Genomic DNA, 19,882 nt, shown 5'->3' with positions numbered 1-19,882 from the left:
AACCTGCAGCCAAGCCAGGAACCGGCCCGGCCCAGACAGGGCTCGGGACAAGCCCCCCGCAGGCCCCATCTCCCAGCCGGGAGATGCAGCAGGCCCGGCCTGGCCCCCGCCCGGCCGCATGGCCGGGCAGGGAGCGAGAGGCCGGACCTCTGCTACCTTTCACCGCCAGGAAACAAAGAGCACTCAGAGAGCTCTGGTTTTACACTTTAAGGTAGGGTTCACAAGTTGATCCCACTTTTCAATGACCTAAACTGCTGTCAGTTTTCAGCAATGACCGATAATTGGTCAGGAGAAAAGACTCTAGGCAGTTCCCAGCAACTTCAACTTTCTTAAAGGTAAAGTAACTCCATGACAAAGATTTACTGAAAGGTTTGGTATATCTAAAAAGAATGATGAAACCCAAGCTTGTGTGTTTGACTTACTCCTCCATTGTCAGTAAATGCCTGAAAGGGATCACAAGCTTTAAGTAATGTCTTGTGGCACACAACAATTTGCTGTTGCAGTCAACTCCTGGCACTGCACTCGTTTGGTTCTGCTGCTATCTTAGAGAGGTGGGGGAAAATTCAGATTTAGGTAGGTAGGTGTTTTCTCAAAACTCCAGCAGCTCTCACCCCTTTCTCCCATAACTCCATATTATGTGAATTCAAAATTTAGGTTTCAGAATTAAATTACCTTAGTTTTGCCTAATGGTGCATATTATTCAGCTTATGAATCCATCTAAAAACAGTGGAAATTAAGTGCTCTATGTTCTGACTCACTAAGTGTTGAATAGAGCATTGAGTGCCTGTGCACTAACATTTAAATGTTGGACATAGAGACAGCAAAAATGTCCTTAATGATGCCAATAATTCTGTCTGGAATTTTGAGTTTAATTGGTGTACTGTAAGTAAATGGTAGGACTGTCCATTTTAAAGGATGCTGGAGAGCAGAATTAATGTAAACATTTTTGTCCCATATGTGAAAGAAGTAAGAGAATTGGTCAGGAGACTCTTCTGGCTTTTCTCAGCTTCTGAGTTCTTAGACTTTGAACCATAATGAAATTGTCTACTATGTTTCCTATATAAATGGTTCAGATAAAGGATATAAAATGACTTTTCTCACTATGTTGTTCAAGAGGGAAAACGCAAAGGATTTTAGTTGCTGAGAGAAGTTGACTGTGATTATTTCAGTGAAAATGTTTTAAATTTTCGAAAAATAAACTTGTCAGTGGGACTTAGAGATCATTTTTTTAAACGTTTAATATTTTGTGCTACTGGTTTCTTAATATAGTGATATAAAAAGTATCTCCTAAGCCTTTCTCTTTTGAACAGTTGATCAGAATTGAAAAACAGGTCACAGTAACAAACCACTTCTAGTGAAGGGGGGTGGTATCTTTAAGGTCAGAGGTAAACATTTTTATGTTACAATTAAACAGTTTATGTGAACAGCATCTCTCTGTGAAATTGAGTTGTTTCATGTCACTTTTCTCCTTGGTTTTCAAAATGCTTTTGAGTTCCAAAGAAACTTTTTCTTGTATTTAGAAATGCCCTTGGATTTTTGTATATGTAAGAATATATGAATTTTTGCAATGGCTGTTTTCTCAGTTGGGGGACAGCCTATTTGCTTATTTGATAAAGGTTGGTTGGGCAGCACTCAAGGTGCTGCAGGGTATACACTGAAGCCTTGCATGGTTGAGTTTTCTTTCTATGGGAAGTAATGCTAAAACAAACAATAGTCTCTGAATCTAACTCCTGAACTTTTTTTTTCTTGAATTTCTTGTTTTGTTGTTGAACTTTTGAGAAGTGACATGGGAACTTGGTTTCTTGAATAGAAGCCTCTTATTTTATATGAGACACTCTATTCCAGTATTTTATGTATTGGTTGTTATTGCAGAGATTAGAATAACCTTGATTGACTAAATGCAATTATTGTTTAAATGTAGCCAATGCCTTTTCATCTTCTTATCTCAGGTCTTTCATAGTTCACTGAATATCTGTTTCTCTTATCAGTGAATTTTACTTAAAGGATGCATACACTTTCAAATTATGCATATGTTATGTATGCATTGTAGTAACACAGTTGGTTATTGCTTTGGAAAAAATGTTGCTGTTTTTAGTTAATAAAAATAAATGAATTAAATCTATGATCATTTAATAAAAAATTACTTTTCTTTCACAGTGTACGGATGAATAATATCAGTTGCTGGTATTTGTATTTGGTTAGAATTTTCCACTGTTAGAACTTAAAGATGTGAATTGATTTAATTCCATAAAAAAGGAAAACCATGGAGGTAGGAGTCTGCAGGTTGAAAACTTATTAAATCTGAGTTGTATGGCAACCAAATGCCTTGATTCAAGGCAAGGAGTATGTAGTATTGGCAGTAAACATTTCTATATGGTCTGGAGAGGAATGGTGGGACCTTTGTGACATCTGTGTAGCAAATACATTGTATTTCTCTCTGATAATTTAGTGAAGAAGGTCCCAAAACAGAGATCAATCCTTTTTTCTTTGTGATTCTGGGAATTACCTTATTAGCTGCTTCTTTCTCCTCAGCATGCTTGGAAATTTCTCTGCATGTGTGAACTCTGTACAGATGTGTGGAAGATGTTTCCATTTTTATTTCTCTTTAATCAAGGCACTGTTCTTTCCTCTCAGACCATAAGTGGGTTCATTTAATCCTTCCATTTATGTAGAGGGTTAACTGTCTCATAAAGAATTGCTTCATCTTAGCTTGAATTGAGAAAATGGAGTGTTATGTTCTAAGGAAAGAAGGCTTTCATTCTTATTGAAAGTGTCCTGGTGAAAGCAGGTGGGAGCGATAGCTGTAAAAACACTGGGGCGTCTACCTGGTCATACAAGTTCAAAGGGTCATTCAGCCTCCATGAAAAACTATACTGGGGAGGTTAATTTGGAGTCAGCCTTGGTCAGGAGATCCAAGGCAGAATGGTACAAAATGGGGTAAGGCTGCAGTGTATTGCTGTTTGTTTGGGCCTTCTAGAAGAGCTGAAAAATAGGAAAATTAATCTTCCTGGAATTACATGTTCTCCAGTTGCAGAACATGACTGTGTTGCACGTGAAAAACAGAATCCTCTTTTTCTGTGTAGTGAATTTTCAAGCCAGTCTCTGTCTTGAAAACTTGTTTCAGGTGTTACTATTTCAGCTCATGTATTTGGTAGTCAAATCGCTATTGAATATATTTATCTTTTAGCGTTTAACAATGTTTCTTTTGTTCCTATTGGAATATATTAGATAACTAAATTTGAATTACTGCTTGAAGAATTTAATCGCCAAGTTTTTGGCTTATTTTTAAAAGAGTTGTTTTTTGGTTTTTTTTCCATCTGGATATTTTGAAAGGAATCATATTACCTGGAGCTAATTTATGCCCATTATTTTTTCTTTTTTTTTTTTTTTCTTTTTTTTTATGTATCTTTGATGCCAGGTGGATGTTATTTGTGGGAATAAAGGCGAATTACATATGTTTCTGGTTGTCTGTCAGATAAGCCTAAATGACATAAATGTAAGTGGGAAGGTGAGCAGTTTACCATTTGCTGGTGAACATACTTGTTTTACAAACATGGGCTATGAAGCCACCTGTTGGCTAGATAGTGTGGCAAGTGAGGTGTTTATAGTAAAATTTAGGTTTGGTTTGGTTTCATTGTGTTTTGGGGTTTTTGAGTTTTGTTTTTTCCCTTGAGAATGTGACTTCATAGCTCTCCTGATACGTTGTTTTCTCATTTTTGCTCCTGAAGAAGAGAGTATCCTATATTGCACCTTAAAGAAGGCAAAACTGTCAGTCACCATTGCATGGTGCTATGGTAATTTAAAACTACTTCCTCTGTCTTCGTTTTCACATCAGGTGACTGGGACAGGCAGAAGCAAAAAAGACGAGTATAACAAATTAATAACTCATAATTTAGGGAGAATGGTAATATTTAAGAATTTGTAGTACATAGTGACACTGTGCAAACCGTTATAATTTTCAGCAGAAATATGAATCACAAAATATTCTGAGTTGGAAGGGACTTGAATTGGGGTGAGACTGCTGCCCATGCAGAGCAGAGTGGGACAATCCCCTCCCTTGCCTGGCTGACCATGCTGTGCCTGATGCCCCCCAGGATAGGGCAGGCTCTCCTGGCTGCCAAGGCACGGCTGACTCAGGTTCAGCTTGCCATCGACCAGGTCCCCCAGGTCCCTTTCTGTGATACTGCTTTCCAGCTTCTCATTCCCCAGCCTGTATGTACATCCAGGCTTGCCCTTCCCAGCTGCAGTCAGGCACTTGCCCTTGTTAAATTTGTATGGTTGGTGATTGCCCAGCCCTCTGTTTTGTCAAGGTCTCTCTGCAGGATCTCTCTGTTCTTCCCAGTTTTGTGTCATCTGCAAACTTGCACAGTATCTCTTCCATTTCTGTGTCCAAGTCATTTATAAAGATGTTGAAAGAAGCACAGGGCTGAGGATGGAGCCCTGCAGAGCCCCACTAGTGAGAGGTCACCAGTCTGATGTCACCCCATTCACTATAACCCTTTGTGCCCGACCCGTGAGCCAGTTGCTCACCCATCGCATGCTGTGTTTATTCAGCTGTGTGCTGGACATTTTGTCCAGAAGGATCTTGTGACAGACAGTACCAAAAAGTACTGAAATCCAAAAAGATAACATCATTTTGTTTCCTTTGATCACCCAGGTGGGTTACTTTGTCATAAAGGGAAATCAGGTTTGACAAGCAGGACTTTCCTCTCATGACACACTGTTCTGTCTGTGACCAATGGCTGAGTTGTCCTCCAGGTGTTTTTCAATACCTCCTAGAATAATCATCTCTGTAATGGTACCATATGGTATGAAGCTTTTCTTTCTATTACTTTTCCTGTATTTTCGTCTTTCTCCTCACGATGTCTTCCCTTTTTTTTCCTAGTAATTTTTTCCCTCCTGGAAGCAGGAAACAAACACATAATGTAGTATTGTGTGTTAACAGAGTGGTGTATTTCTGTGTTGCCTATTTGGTATGTTCCACTCATACTGTGGGGTTCATTGGTGACAGAGGTTTGGCCTGAGAAGTTGAATGTCTGTTCTGATAGCACAGTAGGAAAAGATCATGGTACCTGTTTTATGTCTCCTCATCAAAATATTTGTTCGCAGCAGGACCTTTTCAGATGTCTGGTTTGTGTTTTGGAAGTTGTACACAGTAGCAGTGTTTCTGTGCTTGCTGTAGAAACACCAGCCTGAACTTTGAAAGCAAAACCAAAATCAGTATAAGTCAATGTGAAGTGGTAGTATTTAGCTGTTGCATGTCTGCTGAGTGTTTTCTTTCCTTTTTTGGAAAGGGCTGGAAAAGTGTTTCTCACAACTGTATTATTTTGTCACTAACATTAAGAGTGGCCAGATTATTGCTGACCACAAAAAATCACTTTGAGATAATGGTCTGCTTTATTTTTTCTGTCTTTCTGGCATATGCTTTGAACAGATGGATAGCATTTCTGAAATTACATTTGGAAATGCATCATTCAGGATTCAAAAATGAAACTGCATTCATAGTTGGGTTTTAGTACCTGCATCCATACAATTATATATGTTATGTTCATTTCAACACACACTCCAGCATTTAGACATTTATGCATACTTCTCAATTAAAAGAAGCTCAGAAATGCAATTTTTTTTGTTGTTTTTTTGTGGTCTTCCTTTTATTTTCACTATATTAATTTCAAACACTTATGTTCTCAAATACGTAGGCAGAGAATCTGTTCTTTGCCATCTTAGAACAAAAATGCTTCAAAATTTACTCCTTTTACATAATGTGATGTTGGTCTGTATTATTAAATGAAATGCTGGTTTGTAGAGCATTATAGTTTTACAACTTTTCAGACTCCTAACATAACTGTGTTACAGTTTAAAAGGATTGCATAAATATCTTGGATAAACATAAATCCTCCTTATTATCCTGCTGAGGCTACCCCATACCTCACAGTGGAGGGGAAACATTTTGGTCTATTTGTCTTCTGTCAGGATGGAGTGGGAGATGGACCCTTAGTTGGAAAGAAATTCTCATGCATTATCTCCCAGGAAGTCTAACCTTTGCTTATGAAACTAAACTTAATTTTTGCTGACAGACAGTCTGCTGCAAGGCTGGCTGCTGCATTCTTGTAAAATGGTAAGAAACAAAAACAGAGCCTGACTGAGCATTATTCTCACTCTTTGTCTGCTTCTGTACAGCTGTGTGAAAACGAAAAGCAAAGGTTTATTTGCAGTCAATGGATGGGATTTCCTGCAGTGAAACACATGAACATATCAGATTTCTTTAGTGACTTCCCCATTTTTATTCACCAAAAATGTTCCACTTTCCTCTTTTCCAGTGTCTTGGCATACATAGAACTACTGGGTTATTTTTGTTTGCTCCTTTTCCCCTTGCTTTTAATCAGGGTCTTAGAGCCAAATTGTGGTTTCATTTTCCTGATACTTACTTTTTCCACATGCTTGAAACAATTCGATAGCAGTATGCTTTATTATCATATGTTTACTTAAAAGAAGGTGATGAAAGGTGGTGCTTGTGTCTGTCTTTTAGTAAATGTATGAAAAGTACAGTCTGCTTGGTTCCCTGTTTGGATGTTGGTTCTCAGTTTGTGAGAGATCTAGCAGGAATGGCTAAAGTTGGTTACTGGCTGTCATCCACCCAGCTTCCCTGGAGTTTCCTCCTCCAACAGCAGCTCTGGTATCATGATGTTGTGTGAATTGTTGAGATTTCAGTTTAACACCCCCATGTTAGTGTGCCCATCATAGCTCATGGGCAGACATGGATCTCAGCCATCTATCCTTGGGGTAACAGAGATGTAACCTTGGCTGAGGACTGTTGATATTAGTAACTGGGTTTGGCTATTGTAGTGATGTAATTATTGTAGTTACAAGAGTGTATATACACATATGAACTGTAACAGAGATGCCATCTAACACCCTTAAGTTACTCCCCAGAGGAACCCCACCAATCAGATAAAAATATTCCGTTCTGCAACCAAATATGGGAAAGAACAGGACTTGCTGCAAGCACTCGTGGATTAAATAGTGTTCAAAGAGAGAAAATGAAAAAAAAAAAATAAGTCAAGGAAATCTAAATGTTAAAGGGCATTCTTTTTCACAGCAGTCCAGGGAAAAGCAGTCAATGACTAGACTTTTCCAGTGGCCGTTTGCCTGGTTTTGCGTATTTTTAATTCCCATAATCAGAAGTGACAAAGAAAAATTCCATTGTATCAAGTTTTCATTGTTAATTTACCCCACTTTTCTACATATTATCAAAGGTGTAGCTTGGTTATTCTTTGCTAATGGTTGATAGTGATTAGGGCTACTCTTTAATGTATTAGAAGTCCTAATGCTAAGTGCCCATGGACTGTCTTCTGTTTAAGCTTTGTAAAAGGAGGAAACAAATTAGGAGAGATAATAAGACTAAATTACATGACTTACTGTTGGCTGGTTGATTTAAGTTGTAATCTGTTCAACTGTTTAACTGTAATCTAAAACCTGTTCAGTTATATTGTCCTGTAGAGAGGTTGACCATATTTTCCTCAGCTGCTCAAATCTTAGAGAGTAGAGGTTTAAATTTGTGGTGAATAACTCACTGTTCAGGTCTTTGATTAGTTAGCTTAAAAATAGGAGGCTTTAAGTACTCTTAAATTGTTATAAATGTAATGTACTGCCAGATGAGCTTCTCGTCTGGTTTTATCTTGTTCCAGTTTTATATGAATTGTACATCTGAGCCTTGCACTCACTAGAAAAGCAGGCAGGCAGGTCAGAAGGGCTTTTATAAAATTTGTGATCGTCTCAGGAGTATGTTCATCCATTAGCAAGCAAGCCTCTACTAAGACCATTTATCTTTTTTTGTTGTTTTCAAGGTGTAAGAGTATGCAATGGAATTTAGATTACTTAATTTAAAGACTCTTCTTACTGAAAAGGGGTATAATGTAGGGATTTACATGAAGATCTGTGAAGGGAGAAACCTCACCATCTTCATTGTGCTTATGGCATGTATAGTAAAAAAAAAACCAAAAAGTTGCCATGTAGTGCGTATGTTCTTTTAAAAACTGATGATGATACTGAATCTCTGTGTATTTTGTGTGTAGTTTTTGTACTCATATAGCCTGAAATTCTAGTTCCAGTATGAAAACTAGTATGAAAGTACATAGCAGTACTTGAGTCAGTATTTTGTTTAATGTTTAGAAGAAAAGCTTCAACAGTGATACAGACATACTTCAGTTTGGAAGTAAAGTTGATGGGAATGGGTATGGAGAGCAACTTCTTAATGAGTCATATTAATAGATTCAGTAACTTTGGAGAAGATGTTGACACTTAGGAATTTCCAAAATACAGCACTCGAAATCTGCATTACCTTAAGATGCTGTTTTTGACATGCTCTTCCAAAGAATGCATGATTATATTTCACTGAGAATTTGGGGAAAGCAGGGGAATAACACCTTATACTTCAGCAGATTATAATAGGCTTCATTGTCTGACTGTAATGAGAACCTAGTGCTTGTCATATCTAGGAACACAAAAAAATGTCACTTTTGAGGTGTTTTTAGTTATTTTCCTAGTATTAATAATTATGTTAAGATAAATTGAAAATTTAAATAATGTAAGTCATCTGATGATCCAGTATAAGAATAAAGATTATATATTTCTATGTGAAAGACAGACTTTACAGGAATAATGCAGGATAATATGGGTTAAAAAAATCAAGCTTGGTGATCAACTGTTTCACTTTATGGAAATAAATAAGCAGATTAGCATTTATTTTAGAAAAGTTATCTGAAGTAGTATTGACTAATAATTTCAAATCATTTTTGTGATGATATTTTTATCAAACTTTTTAAGGACAATTCTTTGCTTGAACATGAGTTGTATTTTGCTGTTTTCTATCCTAACTCTTTGAAGTTAATCCTGGTTTATTTCTATTGTAGTGCAGTTTGGCACCATTGTCTACAGTATTTGTCTTGGGAAATGAGTATACCTAATATGGTGTGAAAAAGATGAGGAATTAATAAGTACAGTATAATCAAACTTTTTTGTTGGTGTACTTTTGCAAACACTTCTTCGAGAGAGCTATATGATTCCAATCTACTGAAACCGTCAAACTGAAACTACTCTGAAATGTTGGTATATTCAAATCAGATTTGCAGTATCTGATAGATATTTAAAACTTCCATAATTTTTCATACATCAGTGCTGGCCACCATAATAATTAATGTGCCATTTCATGGCCTGCTCTTCAGGTCTCCAAGAAGCAACCTGTAAAGTGAACTTTTAGCCCTAATTATCTTTACTAATAATTTTGCATTTTATGTGATTGATGAATGTTCCTCTTCCTCCAAGTGCAAATTTAGTTTTCTTTATTTTTATGTTCAAAAGAGGACATGGTGTTTTCTGGATAGTCATCTGGTAGTTTTCGTCCAGAGGCCTGACCTCTGTTTTGTTAGCCTGTGATGAAAGTTTGTAAGTTTGAATTTCATTCATCCACATTATTCTGTGCATCAAGATCTCATTCTCCTTCTGTATTAGATTAATCTCTCATTTTCAGTCTCTGTGTTCCAGGTGTTTCTGCACACATAGTCACCAGGCTTTGGGAATATATTGGTAGAGTTCAAGTCTGTTTATAGTTGCAAATACCTGCCAGAATTTCTAGAGTTGTCTCTTTTTAGTCTGTCTAATTCCCTGTACAGCAGATGGCACTGGAAGAGGGAGACTACAGTCATGTCATAATTTGTGCAAAATACTAGCAAAGCTGTTGCTGTGCTGAGGGTTGTGAAGAAGTTGCATAATTCATTTTAATGTATTCCAGGAAGGAGTGTATGCCTGGGTTGTTCTGCTTTAGCTCTGTTAGATGCAGACTGTAAAGAATTCTATACTTGCATGCATATGAGTGTATCATATATTGAGGGCTGTTTATACAGCGTTTTTAAACACTTTGATATGCAATGCAGAATTAGCTGGTACTATTTAAGTACATGCAAAGAAAGAGGAGTATTGGGATCAATTAGGGTATTTGACTTCAGGGTGTATTTTTTTTCTCCTGTCTTGGATACAATATGTATAGCAGGTATCATAGCGTGGGGTCTGTATGGACAACTTGTTTAGAGACTTGCTGTCCTGATGTGAGTGTGTTCCATTTACTTTGGAGAGCTTAGACCTGGACTGTCACTAGATTTTTAATGTCTTCTCATGCATAAATGAACTGGGCTTTTGGATAGTTGCATGTTGTTTATGTGCTTTACAGTTGATTATCAAACCTTTCATATATCTTGGCATGAATTTTTACAAGGATACAACTTATAAGCCATGCATTTTATAGAATCCAGAATATACTGAGTTGGAAGGGTCCCATCAGGGCAATTGAGTCCAGCTACTGCCTCTGAGCATGACACCCCAAGAGTCACACCATGGGTTTAAGAGCATTGTCCTGACACTTCTTGAACTCTGTCAGGCTTTGTGCTCTGACCACTTCCCTGGAGAGCCTGTTCCAGTACCCAGCCACCTTTTCCTGGTATCTAACCTAAATCTCCCTGGATTCAGCTTCATGCTGTTTCCTTGAGTCCTGTCACTGGTCATAAGAATGAAGGGATTGGTATCTGCAGACACTACCTTCCACAAGAAGGAGGGAACATTTCTGGAAAAGTGGAAATAGTATCAGCTTGTAGATGTCAGAAGGAGTTGGAGAACACTTGATTTCACAGGTGACGCTAATGTGACAGTTCCCAAGCTTCTGGTACTACATAAACAAAAGCACAGTTACATTTATCAAATTAATGACTCAATTTATCAATGCTCTGACTTTGTTAGTTTAGGAGAAGCATGCAATCCTAAAGTTATAATTTTCACTCATTTTGTAGGTTAATTTGGTTATATACGACAAAAAGTTCTATAAATTGGGAAGGTGGCAAAATTCAAATAGTTGAGGAATAGAAGGTCAATGACATTCTGAGTCTCCTTTTTATTGGCATGTAAGTCTCCCTTTATCTGCACTTGTAGGAAAGTAAACATAGTGTTTTAACCTTTGAAAATTCATACCCTTAACTCAGGATTGTGTTCAAATTATGTAAATGGAGGATGGTGTTTTAGAATTTCATGACTCATGATACAACAGATATGTTAAAAGTGGAAAATAACTAGTGAACATATAAAATACTGATCCTGGTTTTTTAAGGTCTTAATACTCATTTATAGCAAGTAATTGATTCTTAGGCTTTTGTCTAGGCAGTTTTTGGTCATGTTTGGTCTTTGCTGGAAAAAAATAAATCAGTTTTGAGACAAGAGAAACCTTTTAGTTTCTCCCCATTGAAAGAAAGTGTTACTTAATTTGGTAATTAAGAAAATGAAATGGAAAGATATAAATGTGCTCTAAAGATGGACTTGGGAAATATTGGAGATTATGACTAGGCCACAGAACGAGTCTTTCAAATAGGTTGATGCAGATAGGACTAGGGTACCATCCATGTAAATGAATTTTTACTGTTTCTGCTTTTTATGGAGCAATGTCCATCCCTCCAGCAGCAGGGCTTTACTTAAAATTTTTCAAGGTGTTTCGAAGTTCAGAATCCATAGATGCTTCACATTGCCTTTTAGTTTGCTTTGGATATGATCCTTTAGCCCTTGTGTACTTGAGGACCATAGAAGTTGGGCTGGGCAATGGCAATAGGCAGTGCACTGCTTTTTGGTTATAGTAATCATTGTCCTTCCATGCTTTTATGTAGTTTTGAATGCTTATTTAAGAAAACGGTATTGTTTAGTTGATAAAACTTATTTCAGTCCATTGCACCATTTTTCTCAGTATGTTTGTATTGTGATACTCTGGGAGAAAAGTGGGAAGTGCGTACATAAGGGCTGTTTTACTTTCCCCTCAGTCCACCAAGGTTGGAAGATTTCTTGAAAGATTCTTACACTCCTTCAGCTTGCCATGCTTAGCCTGGAGCCAGGCTTACTGCTGCAGGTTGTGCTGCTAACATCGCACATATTTGGAGGTACGTGGAATAACAGTTACTACTAATTGTAGTACCTACTTCTGTGCGAGTAGCAACTTCCCTCTCTTCTCTTTCCCATGCATAATAATCCTTGTTTGCCGAGTTGTTTACTTTGGAAGGTCTAGCTGAAATTCAAATGAAACAAACCAAGCCATCCAAAAACACAGACGAACCTCAATCAAGAGAAATAACAATCCAAAAGATCAAATTTGTGGGTACCTGATTGTGCAAGATTCCAGGTGGGAGGAGTTGACTGGAACTCCAGCAGCTGTGCCCACTAGGTCTTGGCAGAAATACTGAAGGAAGAAAAATTCTAATAATTTTAGGCAATTAGAACCTGTGACTTCGTCTTCTGTGCCTAAAACACATTGGAAATCTTTTCTTTCACAGAAATTCGGGAGGGGACTTGCTCTAAATGTATGTTACTTTGCTATTAAGGAAACCATTTTTTCACTACAGTTAGTTTATCTATAAATATATAACCTTCTAAATATTACTCAACTTTCTTGTGTAGAGAAAGAATAACCTTATATGACCATGTTTTTAGGACAATCACAGTTTAACCTGCATGTAGGAATTCTGTTGAATAGAATGTTTTCTGTAGTTTTATCTTCTGTAGTTACTTGTGTGGGGATGTTTTAGGAGCCTTTGGAAAGAGAGTGTTTATGTGTTAGAAAATTATAAATAAATGCATTAAATATATGTGCCTGTGAGTGTAATATAAGGTGTGTGGATGTTTCAAAAAATACCATGCTGAAAGCAGAATGAAGTTGTGGAGATCTCCATGGCTGATGTAGGAGTTTAATTTTTTGAGCCTGATTATTTCAAAGTCAGCTCCCTATTTTTACTTTTATGTGATGCCCATTGTTAAAGTATTGCAATTTCTGTTTTGCTTGGAGAGGGGGAAACCCTTATAGATAATTTTTGAAATATTTCTTTTGTGAATTTAATTGTTTTTTATTTGTTTCCAGGAAATGGCTCTTGGAGTTAAATGAGGCTGGATAAAACAAATAAATGAAGCAGAAGCTGCTCTTCATGTGTTAGGGCTATATCACCGCAAGCACTGCTGATCAGCCAGATTTGGTAACTTGTCATAATGAAGAAAATCAGTCTCAAAACAATTCGCAAGTCCTTTAACTTAAATAAAAGTAAAGATGAAAGTGACTTTGTAGTGGTTCAGCAGCCATCATTAAGTGAATTTGGAAAAGATGACTCCTTGTTTGGCAGCTGCTATGGTAAAGATTTGGCGAGCTGTGAAGTCAATAGTGAAGATGAAAAAGGAGGCAAAAATAGATCAAAAAGTGAAAGTTTAATGGGTACGTTAAAAAGGAGGCTTTCAGCAAAACAAAAACAGAAAGGCAAAGGCAGCACACCATCTGTAAGCTCTGCAGATGATGACACATTTTCTTCCTCATCTGCTCCAATAACCTTCAAAGATGTGCGAGCTCAAAGACCTCTGAGATCCACTTCCCTCCGTAATCACCATTACAGCCCAACTCCATGGCCCCTTCGACCTACAAATTCAGAAGAGACTTGCATCAAAATGGAAGTGAAAGTCAAGGCCTTGGTCCATTCCTCTAATCCAAGCCCAGCACTGAATGGTGTTCGAAAAGACTTCCATGATTTGCAGTCAGAAAATGTGTTCCAGGAACAAACCAATGCATTAAAAAATACGGAATCTCAGAACGGGGACTTGCATCTTCATATTGATGAACATGTGCCTGTAGTTATTGGATTAATGCCTCAGGACTACATTCAGTATACTGTGCCTTTAGATGAGGGAATGTATCCTTTGGAAGGATCACGTAGTTACTGTCTGGATAGTTCCTCACCCATGGAAGTTTCAACTGTTTCTTCTCAAGTGGGGGGAAACGCTTTCCATGAAGATGAGAGCCAAGTGGATCAGGATGTAGTCGTTGCACCGGATATCTTTGTGGACCAGACGGTGAATGGTTTGTTGATTGGTACCACAGGAGTCATGTTGCAAAGCCCAAGAGTTAATCATAGCGATGTCCCTCCACTCTCACCTTTGCTACCTCCAATGCAGAATAATCAAATCCAAAGGAACTTCAATGGATTAAATGGCACAGATGCCCACGTGGCTGAAAGTATGCGCTGCCATTTGAATTTTGATCCTAACACTGCCCCAGGAGTTGGAAGAGTTTATGACTCTGTACAGAACAGCGGTCCTATGGTTGTGACTAGCCTCACAGAAGAACTGAAAAAACTTGCAAAACAAGGATGGTACTGGGGCCCCATTACACGTTGGGAGGCAGAGGGAAAATTAGCTAATGTGCCTGATGGCTCGTTTCTCGTTAGAGATAGTTCTGATGATCGTTATCTTTTAAGTTTGAGTTTTCGTTCCCATGGAAAGACTCTTCATACTAGAATTGAACACTCAAATGGTAGGTTTAGTTTTTATGAACAGCCAGATGTGGAGGGACATACATCTATAGTTGACTTAATTGAACATTCAATCAGGGACTCTGAAAATGGAGCTTTCTGCTATTCAAGATCCCGGCTGCCTGGATCTGCAACTTACCCAGTGAGACTGACAAATCCAGTATCCCGGTTTATGCAGGTGCGCTCTTTACAGTACCTGTGTCGTTTTGTAATACGTCAATACACCAGAATAGACCTGATTCAAAAACTGCCTTTGCCAAACAAAATGAAGGATTATTTACAGGAAAAGCACTACTGAAAGCTTACGGGAATCTTGCATCTTGCACTTTGGGAACAACAACAACAAAAAGAGATTGAACTACAGTTTACAGACTTTCATTATTATCAAAATCTTTTGCTGCCATAAAAATATTTCATTTTTGTGTGTAAAAGAAAAGTAATGCATTTGGGTTTGTTTGTTTTGGGGGGTTTTCTGTATTTTGGGAGGCTTTTTTTTCTTGTTTTGTTTTGTTGGAAAGAATGATCTCAAGTTTATTTTTAGAAGTGTGAAATAGCTATCTTTCATCAATGTGCAGATTAATCACAATGTGAATGATCAAATTCTCCTTAATTTCCCCCAAGTCCTTTGCTGCTATCCACTGTGATTTTTATGCATTGAAAGCACATTTCATGTGTATTCAACGATAAGTAAAAGTCAAATGAAACTTGTTGAATGGATTTTATTTTTTTTTCCTTTAAAACAACCTCTGGAAAAAAATGATCATGGATAAGGAACATATTGGTATTCTAAATTACTGATTTTTACATCTAAGTTAAAAACTGTTTCCTAGTGTTGTAATTAGACATTTCTATAGAGGTATGCCCCAATGTATAGACAGAGCTGTGTGATAAGAACATGGTTATGCAGCATATCTTTGGGAAAAAAAAAGCCTTCCTCCTAAGCCTTGTAATGTCTGTACACTCTTGTGTTTGAGAAGGTTGGTTCAACCTTCTTCTCGTCTCAGTGTTTTGTCCTCTAAAAATGGCCTTTAAAAAACAGTCTATGAAAGTCAATGTATAGTACCTAGAAGGAAATTGTGGTATTGGGGTCTTGTAAAATATAACCTTTTATAATCATGCCATCAGTTAATAAATGAACACCTACCAGGTCCCCTTCTTCTTTACATTTCTGCTTACTCTTGCAGAGCAAGGGAGGGAAGTTTCCTGGATTTGTAGGAAGACTCTAGGAATTGTTATCATGGGAACGTAAATTTATAAGCCATTTTGGGGATGGGGTAAAACTTCTAATAGGATGATTTCTACCATATTTATATTCAAGCTACTTGAAATTTTATAGTTTCCATTTTTCTACATTTTTCTTTTACTTCAGAAAGTACAGTGATACACTAATGTCCTTTGGAACATATTCCCCTTTTTTCTATGTCCTTTGAGGAGGAAGGAACAGGACTGGTAACATTTTAAATGGAAGATGTTTAAAATGCATCTCTAAAGTGCTATTTTCCTAGCCTTTGAAATTACTGGGAAGAGATGTTTGGATATACAGTGACCGCAGAAAATGTTCAGTTTGCTGTCATGAAATATGTTTTGACATATGAAATATTGAATCAATTAAGTAAGTGTTCATGATATCTGTCAAAGATTCTGGCATTTGAAAAGCTTACAGTTATTCTAACCTTCTGTAGGGAAAAAATTACTTTCAGTGGGGAGTACAGGTTCTACACTGTAATATTTTCATCATGCAAGGTTAATCCATGGCATTTTCCTGTTTTATTTTGGTTTGGTTTCCTGTTTAGTTTGGTTTTCTTTTCTCCCATGTTTCTATCACTTTTATGAGTTACTTGCTATAAAGGGGTCATAGCTGGCTTGGGAGGGAGGCCTGCCTCTGCCTGGCTGAGAGGCCTTTCTTTGCATGCCTCTGCCCCACTGTTTCGTATTTTAGAATGTCATATTCCCCATCTCTGGAAGAAGTGGTTAATGAGTAAAGATCACCTTAGGAAAAAAAGTCCATCTTTGATACATCTTTCTTGTTTGGGTCATTTTCTTCTCCTTATTTAATCTAGTATTTCTGTCCCCTAAAATGAGACTTTAGAAGTGAATACAGTATTGCTGCAAGGTGGTGCAATAGCACTACATCTTGGGTTGCCTGAATTGATAGACAAAATTTATATTTTTTTAATTTATTTTTTTGACCATAATGTTTAACTAAAAAATAAAAAGTAAATCAAAGGTAGATAAGACTGCCTTTGCTTTTAAGGGAGGGAGAATAAGGATTTCCTCTTTAGTCTGAAAAAGTTTTAAACTTAAAAAAGAAAATAATCTAGAGCAGTCTATACATGTAATTTGTTGGCTCTGCCAGATATATGAAAGGGAGAATTCTGTTTTCCTTTTCTTTCTTCTACTGGCTTCTCCCGCTACCCAGTCATGTCTCGTCCCCCCCACCCGTGAATCAGGATCACTAACTTTATTCAAAAAGGCACAATAACCTATTGTATGGTACAGTGTTCTGATTCTGTCTGTGGGGAGGAAAAAGAAAATCATTTTTATGGATTTCAGATGCATACTTTTGGAAGAAAACCTCTGGCATTTTCTTCACTTTAAAAATTCTTTCCCCATACTAGAGGGCCTATGCATTCTACAGAATCTTTGAAAGATTATAGTATATAAAATATTTTCTTTGCCATTTAATACCACTATTGAATACATTAAACATATGTTTATACTATGCCACATGCATTAATTTAGCAGTCATTGCATTGAAACCTAAATATTTGAAGCTATAATATCCTGGTCTTACTGTGGAAGTGAAAAACGTGAAAGAACACACATGCTAAAATTCTTGCCCATGTCATTATAAATTTCAGTTGTTCACTCATAAGTGATGGTTTTTTTAAAAAAACCCTCTGTTTCAGCTATCCAGTTTTTGAATTGCCTTCCTTGCTGTGTTCTTCATCTGTGAACTTAACCAGGTCAAGTTAGCTTTGTCATTTCCCCACCCTGCTATAAAGCTACCACAAAAGGAACACTTAAAAGAGGTTGAGGTCTATGGTGTAAGAACCGTAGAGCACTTTGCTTCCAAATAAAAAATGGTGGTGATATTTCTACTAAGTTCCAAATACTTTAAATCAGTAATAAGTAGACACAAATACTTATTTTTACAGGTTTCTTTAATCAGAACCTCACAGTATTTTTTCATACTGAGGTTTCTGGCCAACCAGGAGAAGGAACCCAGAAAAAAATTGTTTAAAAACATTAAAGATACTTACAATTTCCTATTAAAAAGATTAATATAAAAGAAACACAGTAACATTTAGTTATGAGTCAACTTAGAAGCACTCAAAATAACCACAAAACTTGTGTTGACTTCTGCTTCATGAAAATTAGAGGAACAAAGCGTCCTTGACAAAAAAAAAAGGAAGATGGAGGATATTTTGGGGACCTTTGGAGGTAAATACACTAGGAATAAAAGCTAACAGACTATGATCCTTATAGAGTAGAAATATGGCTATTTGTTCAGCACAACAGTTTATGGGTTCAGAAGGTATGCTTTTTATGCAATTGAATTGAGGAAAAATGTTTTTAAAGACAAAACTTTAAAATAAAACTCCTTTTTTAAGTGTCCAAAATGATTGACATTATTGATAACTGCTTTACCAATTAGAAGAGTAAAACAACACCTGGCATTTGGAAATAATAAATTTGCACAATTTCCTGTGAGGTTTTTTTTTTGTTTTGTTTTGTAAGCCAGTGTTATAAACAACTGAAAGTGATGTGTATTCTTTGATCTGTTTGAAGGATATAGCGCTTATCCTGCTGTTGACATAGTGAATGCCACCTTTTTATCAAAATGTAATTCTGTCAGAAGGATCAGAAATGCAATTATTAATTAAACTCTTTGTTCTCAGATGAGCTGACTGTGCATTATGTTAAAGCTGATTTCTTTCTGTGAATATTGACTGCTGGGCTAAGTAAGATTTGTGCAGTTTTTGTTTTGATGCATTTCATCTGTGTGAATACTGGAATTATAAATTTAAAACAGCATACCAGCAATATATGGGCTATGATGAGAAGTATTTCTCTGTTACTGAACTTTCAAATTCTGAGCTAAGCTATAGATGAATTAATGATTGCCAATTTAATTTCTTGAAATCTTTCTATGACTGCAAAAAATAAAAATTACAGGCATTCTTTATAAATAAAAAATGGCCTAGGTGGTAGTTCATAATGTGAAAAATATGGCATTGTTGTATCTGGAAAGTGATCTAAATTCTACACAGATAATGAAAAATTCTAAAAGAATTTTTTATGAATACCTGTTGGGTTAAAGAATTTTTATAGATGATGGAGTGCCATGAAGTTAATACTTGCAATCCAGATTGCTGTAGTTTACACTTTTCTCTGTTTCAGACCTGGTGTGCGCTATTTGTACTAAGCACGCCACAGAGTGAATTATCCAAAGTCCATTGATTTTAATGTGTTTTGGTTTGTAAACAAAATTATAGTAATTTCTTGCACATTTTTGAAAAATAATTGTATAAGGATTTATGTATCTGCTTCTGGATACAGTGTGTAAATAAAAATTTCATTCACAGAAAGGTTTGTGGAGTATTCTATACGTTAATGACATTCTAAATCAAGAAAATCCTGAGATACATATTCCAGTATCTGTCTTAAACATTTAAATTTTAATGGTTACTATTTAAACTATTCTGTATTTTTTAACCCTTGCTAGCTGACTTTCAAAATATTTCTGTATACCAATTATTTTGGTTTCTAGTTTTCAAAATAAAAAAATTGCCATGATATAACTAGAATATTAGTTTTGAAAGATCTGCATAAATACTATATTAAGCTAACTTTTTGATAATTTTAGTTGTTTTTTTTACATTAAAAATTTACAGAATTCATAACTAAAGTTGACACTTCATCCAGATGTACCTCAAATGTAATATATTGCCTCTTGCCTTTCAAGCAACCAAATAGTTCTTATGTAGCTCCACAATAAAAATTTAGGTATTGTGTTGTTCATCATATATTCACTTGATGCTGTCCTAGATTGCCTTTAAAAAGAGAGTGAAATTTTAAACCTTGGGAAGTCACATAGATAAAACAGAAGATCGAAGATAAACAGCCTGTGTTACAAAAGATATGCACGATTGTTCACATGTTTTCATGTAGTTTGACTTGGGTTCACTGCTCAAATTCAAGTGAATGCCAGGAAGCAGCTCCTTAGGTCTTGGTTTTTAACCAGGTGTGGTGGTGGTGGTGTTTGTTCAGTTTGGGTTTTTTTTAAGCAAACTAAAATCCAACCTTGGTAGCAAGTAATTAGTGTTTGTATTGTCCACAGTGACACGTACTTTTCTCTTTATTCTGTAACTTAAGTCCTCAAACAGTAACAGGAAGAATTCATAGCTTTTGCTGTTTGAGATAAAAGCACTTTCTCCTATTTCCTGCTGCTGGGGCTGGTATTGCTTTATGCTCAGTACATTGTGTGGTTGTTCCCCTAGGGGTTGTTC

At 36.6% G+C, this 19,882-nt stretch overlaps 1 protein-coding gene across 3 annotated transcripts in view; it reads left to right on the top strand.

Moving 5' to 3' along the window:
• Positions 1 to 18,961, top strand: part of SOCS6 (suppressor of cytokine signaling 6) — a 29,746-nt gene extending 10,785 nt beyond the window's left edge. For 2 of the 3 annotated variants that reach the window (XM_015619406.3, XM_015619409.3), the window contains exon 2: positions 12,938 to 18,961. In XM_015619406.3, the coding sequence (XP_015474892.1) occupies positions 13,063 to 14,667 (1,605 nt within the window). In that variant the 5' untranslated portion in view covers positions 12,938 to 13,062 and the 3' untranslated portion in view covers positions 14,668 to 18,961. Of the gene's footprint in view, positions 1 to 9,428; positions 11,967 to 12,937 lie in introns of those variants that run through there. The other variant, XM_015619408.3, reaches the window with a different exon arrangement.
• Positions 18,962 to 19,882: the final 921 nt, after the last annotated feature.

This window comes from Parus major, chromosome 2 (genome assembly GCF_001522545.3).
Source record: "Parus major isolate Abel chromosome 2, Parus_major1.1, whole genome shotgun sequence".
Taxonomy (NCBI): Eukaryota; Metazoa; Chordata; class Aves; order Passeriformes; family Paridae; genus Parus; species Parus major.
Note: the sequence above shows the minus strand (reverse complement) of the source record. Positions and strands in the feature narration are given on the sequence as shown.